The sequence below is a fragment of the Corella eumyota genome, chromosome 4 (assembly GCF_963082875.1).
Source record: "Corella eumyota chromosome 4, kaCorEumy4.1, whole genome shotgun sequence".
Classification (NCBI taxonomy): domain Eukaryota; kingdom Metazoa; phylum Chordata; class Ascidiacea; order Phlebobranchia; family Corellidae; genus Corella; species Corella eumyota.
The window spans coordinates 1012256-1018780 of NC_137493.1; the positions used below are offsets into that span (position 1 = coordinate 1012256).

General features: G+C 28.2%; 1 protein-coding gene across 1 annotated transcript in view; it reads left to right on the forward strand.

Moving 5' to 3' along the window:
• LOC145751363 (sushi, von Willebrand factor type A, EGF and pentraxin domain-containing protein 1-like) overlaps positions 1-6093 on the forward strand; it is a 48930-nt gene extending 42837 nt beyond the window's left edge. The window contains exons 66-79 of the mRNA XM_082567481.1: positions 390-559; positions 1024-1174; positions 1630-1694; positions 1933-1992; positions 2348-2428; positions 2673-2729; positions 3274-3291; positions 3482-3535; positions 3694-3765; positions 4121-4229; positions 4494-4630; positions 4834-4906; positions 5031-5108; positions 5564-6093. Of these exons, the coding sequence (XP_082423607.1) occupies positions 390-559; positions 1024-1174; positions 1630-1694; positions 1933-1992; positions 2348-2428; positions 2673-2729; positions 3274-3291; positions 3482-3535; positions 3694-3765; positions 4121-4229; positions 4494-4630; positions 4834-4906; positions 5031-5108; positions 5564-5685 (1247 nt within the window). The 3' untranslated portion in view covers positions 5686-6093. The remainder of the gene's footprint in view (positions 1-389; positions 560-1023; positions 1175-1629; positions 1695-1932; positions 1993-2347; positions 2429-2672; positions 2730-3273; positions 3292-3481; positions 3536-3693; positions 3766-4120; positions 4230-4493; positions 4631-4833; positions 4907-5030; positions 5109-5563) is intronic.
• Positions 6094-6525: the final 432 nt, after the last annotated feature.

The following is a 6525-nucleotide window of genomic DNA, read 5'->3' on the forward strand; positions in this document are numbered from 1 at the left end:
GAAAATATTAAAGATTTGTTGGTAATGCAATATAGGATGCTATTACACTAAATAGATAAGTATTAGAAACTGGCAGCATGGTGTAGTGGTCAGAACACTTAGCTTCACTACATGAGGCCCTGGGTTCAATCCCCACTTTTCAGCTGTATTGCACTTAAGTAAGGCACTATAAATGATATAAACTTCTGCTGAGCCAGCACTTAATCGACGGATTAATTATTGGGCAATTATAATCTATAATATTTCAAACTGCTAAAGTCAACTCAAGACTGTTGATGTTACTCTATGTTTAGGTCGTGAAGTTGACCTTTACACATCAAGGATATATAAACAAAAAACTAAACTTTTAAAGAATTAAAAAAAAAAAAAATAAATGTTATATGTTTCAGGTGGAAACACAAATACTGGCAGAGCTCTTGAGTTTTCACTTTATACTGCTCTTGTGCCCTCTAATGGTGCTCGGCCAAATGTGAACAAAGTTGCTCTCATATTGACGGATGGAAGAAGTCAGGATTTAGTTGGCAACCCTGCAAGAGAACTTAGACAAGCTGGGGTTAAGGTAAGTTCATCAAAATACAAACTACCTCATATTGTTAAACAGATTTAAAAACTTAGTTAAATATTTTTGTAATTAAGAATCTTCATGACTTTATTATAGTTTACTAGTAGTTGCCCTTTGGTTGGCATTTTAATTATTGTAATATAGTCACAACTGTTGGTTAATATTTGCCCCCATTAATTAACTTGCAAACTAAAAATGCAAGCTTTGTTTATTTTGTCGGTGTATTAATTGGACCATATACACATATATTGTCCACTAATCTTTTTATGTATAAGTTTAGGATATCATAATTAATTTTAATAGTTATCTAATACTGGTCTTACAAGAATTTAAAACAAAATATTGAAAATTCGAAAAAAACTTAAATTTAAAATTATTTTTAATTAAATAAAATTAAAAATTATTTTTAATTAAAAAAACAACAATTATGTAATATTAACATTTTTGATCTTAAACCTCAGGTGATTGCTGTGGGAGTTGGAGATGCAGATTTAGAAGAACTGAAAGCGATTGCAAGTCCTCCTTACGATAAATCTGTGTTTAAAGTGGAAGATTTTGATTCCATCAGTGAAATTCAGGGAGTTTTGTCAGCTAGGTTGTGTGAATCTGTCAGTAAGTCCTTTTCATTATAAATTAATTTATACTAAAAGCTTTGTTACACATACTTAACTAGATTGTTTGTACACTATTTTAAACAAATTGTGCTATATTTTTACACTTGAAATATAGAACAATTTTATCTAACAATGCACAATGAAATAGTTGGTATTCCTATCTATTTTTAAAACCAATTTTTAGTAAATTGTAACGGTTCTATTTTCTTAGTTTTATATCTTTAAACTTAAGATAGAATTCAAGTATAAAGGTTCCTTTATTAATACCTTAAATATATTGTAATTTTAGCAAGTGTAACTGTTTTATAAACAATTTTTTAAATTGTTGGTAACCTGTTCTGGCTGGGTTATATATTTAAAACAAATTTTGTTAAAATTGTATTTGTTTACTTTTTAGTTGTATAAAACTTTAAATAAAATTATAAATTATAACAAGAACTATTTTTATTCCAGGACCACCAAGTGCTTGTGGGTGTCCAGCTGGTCCACCTGGTTTACCTGGGCCTGGAGGAATACCTGTAAGTAGTTGTTTTAAATGTAACAATCACTTAGCCATCTATTTTAAAGTATTTGTAGATATTTAGTTTTTTTGTCAATATTTATAGTTACCAGCAGATTGAGGTTGATATTTTTTAATTTCAAAGCAGTGAATTTAAATGGTTCAACTTCTGAAGTTAATTATTTTATTGGTAAACTACTTGCAGTTAAAACTTTAAGTTCCATATTTATAAAAATAAAAAACAAGTTTAATTACAGGGTAAACCTGGAGTTTCAGTCAAAGGAGACAAGGGAGCAGCATTTAGTGTTATTCATGTGGTAAGTTCCAAGTTTTATGGTTGTTTGCAGCTAATTCATGTAGCTATTAATATATTTGGAACATAAACAAATACATTTACATCTGAAACATTTTTAAAATCTGCTAATGTTTTATTCATTGCATTCTGTTATGCAGTGTTAATGTAATTTTAACTAGTATAAGTTAAATTTATTGAAACTTTTACTAATCCAAAAAAGGTTTGTTCTTAAGCTACAATAAAAAATAACAAAAAAAAATTATAATTTAATATTTATGACCTGTTTCAAATCATAAAAATTTATTTTGTCATTTTTTCTGCGCATTAATACATTATGCATATACATATGTATGTTTAATAAACTTATATTTTAACAGAACTATGAAGGACAAACCATCACAGCAAGAAATGGAGATGGGTCAGTTGTTGATGTGAGCATTCCACGAGACCTTAAAGCGGTGAGACTTGGTTTTAACAAACATATTTTTCATTTAAGTGGGTTGGGGGAATTATTTTGTTTTTGGGTGGGTTTTGGATAGGTTGTATGGGTCATATTGTTTTTTCGATAGGCCTGACCTTGTTTTGGGTGGATTTTGACCTTGTTTTTAGATGGGTTAAACATTTTTCAATGAGTCCTATCACTGTTTAAAGTTTTTTTTTTCTAAATTGAAATTTATTAAATTTTTAATTTGAATTATCCAGAGACGTTCTGATGACGATGAGTTGTTCTTTGCCATGCCTGGACCCCCAGGACCTCCCGTAAGTTTGATTTCAATTAATTATTATTAATTAATAAACTAATTAACAAGGTTGTGGGTGTGGGAATATTACAAAACTTTGAAAATCATTGGTTTAATGATTTTTTATTTAAACATAGTTATTAACAAATTTAGTTTAGAAATAATAGTTTTATATTGCATTATCTGATTTGCAAATATATTTGAAAAGTTATTTTAAAATTAACTTGCATTTTTGGCTGCTTCCGCTAACATTCATAGATTTCTAGTATATTTAAAAGTTTGTAAATTTTTATTATTAAATATTTTAAAAAGGTGAAATTTAATTAAAAAAATGTATTAATTTATTTAAGTGGTTTTGTAAGATTTAGGTGAAAATTAACAAACAGATATCAAACAAAAGTTTGATTCTAGAATTTCACGCTTTATCGCTTTTGCTTACTCAATATATGAAACCCATAAATATTGAGTTCTTTAAATAACAACTTGTGTCTTTTCATGTTTTTCTATTATGCAACAATCACTTGTGCTTGTTGTATTGTTACATCATCAATCAACTGAAACAGGGACCTATTGGTGAAGTGGTGAGTCTGTTTGTCGCTGTAGCGATTAAGTTGCATGTTTGTTTTTAGAAAAGGAACTTTTTGGGAAATAATTTTTAAAATTTTCAATTATTAAAATAAATTAAACTATTATAGGGGTATATTTTTGTAGTATATATATTTAAAGACATATTCTTACCAATATTAATGTTTAATTTAAAATATGTTTTAGGGGAAGACTGGATTGGAGGGACCAATTGGACCTCCTGGCATACAAGGAGAACTTGTAAGAATTTATATAATTTCCAATTTTAGTAAAACCTATAAAAACTTAAAATTAAAGTTAAAAAAATTTTAGTAAATTTTTTTCCCCTTAAGTTTTAAAAAAAAATAAAAATAAAACTTTTTTTTCTTGCCCTAAATTTACAATTTTTTTAAATTTAGGGTCCACAGGGTGAAAGGGGTGAAACTGGACCCCAAGGTCAAGATGGAAGGATGGGTGAAAATGGAAACCCTGTAAGTTAAATTTTTACAACTTTTAACTAATATTTTTCCCTTTATAAATTACCACCTCAGCTTATTATGCTGCTGATTAAGTGCTGGTTCAGCAGGAGTTCATACCGTTTATAGCGCTTTACTCAAGGGCTCTACAGCATGAGATCAGTGGGGATTGAACCCACAACCTTATGTGTGGTGTAGCAAGTGTTCTTACCACTACACCACTCTGCCGTTCTATAAATATATAACTTTATATATATAATGGGCACTAAACTATTTTCATATAGTTGTCAATATAGTAAAATACAATTTGTGTGTCAAACTTTTTTTTTCTTTAAATTATTTGTATAATATTTTTTTGTTTAAATTTAAGGGAACTCCAGGGAAACAAGGACTTTCAGGAAAACCTGGTAGAATTAGCAACTCTGACAAAAACAACATCCTCGCAACAGCTGAAGATATGGCAAGAAGAATTTCACTCGGTAAGCAACTTTTACTTAACTTATATTAGCCAATGATAATTTTCCCGAGCACCACAAATAACAGTTTCATTTATTTCATAGTCAAGAAATTAGACATAAGCTACAATCTTTTTAATTGTAGAAATGAATAATTATAATCTAGTGCAATTTGTAAATTTGATAACAGTTCAAAGATGATAAAAATATTACCTTTAAAGTTTAAATTAAACAATTATCTTAAATTTTTTAATATTATTTGGTAACAATTGAAATTTATTTTTTAAGATGAAATCAATCGGAATCTGGCCTCGATGAGTGCTGGTCGTCACCCCTCAAATATCCGGGATCCTCGTGCCACTGGTGTAAGGGGACCACAGGGACAACCAGGACCACCTGGACCCCCAGGACCAAGAGGTTATGTGGTAAGTTAGGGTATTTACCTATCGGAACTTTTATTTTGTGAAATATAGTTTTGCAAATTTTCTAAAAATAGGTTTAAAAATTTTATTATTTTTTTAACAGTTCTAAAAACCAAATATTTTTCTAGGCCACCAATTTGATACATTTAGTTGTTGTTCCTTTTTTATTTCCATATTTTTTTTTTGTTAAACACAATATTTTACAGGGATTTGAAGGTCCTCAAGGTATGCAGGGGTTAGCTGGTACACCTGGAATGAAGGGAAGCATGGGATTAAAGGGTGGGTTAGCATATCCTTGTAAAGAAAATTTTACATTTTTTAAATAAAATTTATTTATGAAATTCATTTTAGTTTTTAATTTTAAAGCTAATCAATATATAATATATATAAAATTGATTTTTAGGGTCTTTGGGAGACAAGGGGGCAAGAGGATCGCCAGGAATTGGGGTAATGGGTCCACAGGGTCCAGCTGGGCCAAGAGGTATTTAGTTGTTTTGACAAATAATAATTAAATAAAATATTAATTGATTTTAGCCTTAAATTTTAAAGGCTTATATTTTGTTTTGATACTTTTAGAGGTTCCTTTAATTTTTTGTATTAGTTTATGCTCAATGTAAGAAAACTTTACAACTTGAACATAAAGTAATATTTTTTACCCAGACGCAGTCTTAAATTTATTTTGCTTAAAATATTATTTATTTTAATTGCCTGAGAATTAAGATGCTGATTGGTTTTAAAGCTCAACATGAGTCTATACCATTAATAGCGCATTACTCAAGGGTGTTACAGCATTAAAACAGTGGGAAAATTAAACTCAGGACTTCATTTAATAAGGCAAAATGTTTTAACCTATGTATTATACTGGTTTGTTTTATGATAATTTAAAAAAAATTTTCGCTGAGTAAATTCATTTTTTAAAATTAATTTTTTGCTTAGGGGTTCGTGGTAAAAAGGGGGTCGGAAAACAAGGAAAAACAGGAAAACGAGGTCCTCCCGGAAGACCCGGAAAAACTGTTTATCGTAAAAATAGTAAAAACCAAAAAACTGACATAAACTGAAAATTATAACTTTTTTGAAATCCATTAATACAGCATACCTTTCCTGCTATGTGATTGCCTTAGTTTTTACCTATTTTTGTAAATATTGTTTTCCAAAATTTCACGTTTTAAATTCAGTTGTTTTTCAAACTTTTTCTGTTTTTGTTTTATTTTTTATTCTTTTGTTTTCGGTGTTTTAAAAACAATTAATTTTAGTTAATTTTAATAACAAAATATAATTTACACAGTTTAATGATGCTATGCATATAACGTTTTTCCAGTAACAATCAACGTTTTCTTGCAAGAATGTTTTATCAAAAATTAATTGACTTATCAGTATTACTACTTTTAAACTACCTTTTACATTAAACTTTGCCTTAATACAATGTTTATAAAAACAATTATTTTTTCTGTATTAAAAATTGACGTAAAATACTAGCTTTTGTTAAACAATTTAATGTAATCTTTAGCAAGGAAAAAATACTTATAAGTTGAGCAAGAAGTAATCTAAATTTGCCATACATTTTGTTTTTAAAACAAATTATGTCTGATTATTAGTGAAGACAGTAAGTATAACCCAAAACAATCACACAATTTAAACAAACTAAAATTTAGTAATTATGTTATTCTTATCACGTATAATTTTACGTTAATAAGTCACGTTAATAGCTTTTGTTTAAATTTAATATTTTAAAATAGAAATAAAAATTTTAAATTATAAGTTCGATGTACCAAATGACACATAACAGTTACAACTTCTAGATAAAAACAATAACAAACCATTAAGATAGTGTGGAGTACTAGAAGTATGATAACAGTATTGCGATATAAATTTTGTTATATAATAAAGTTAAGAGGTGG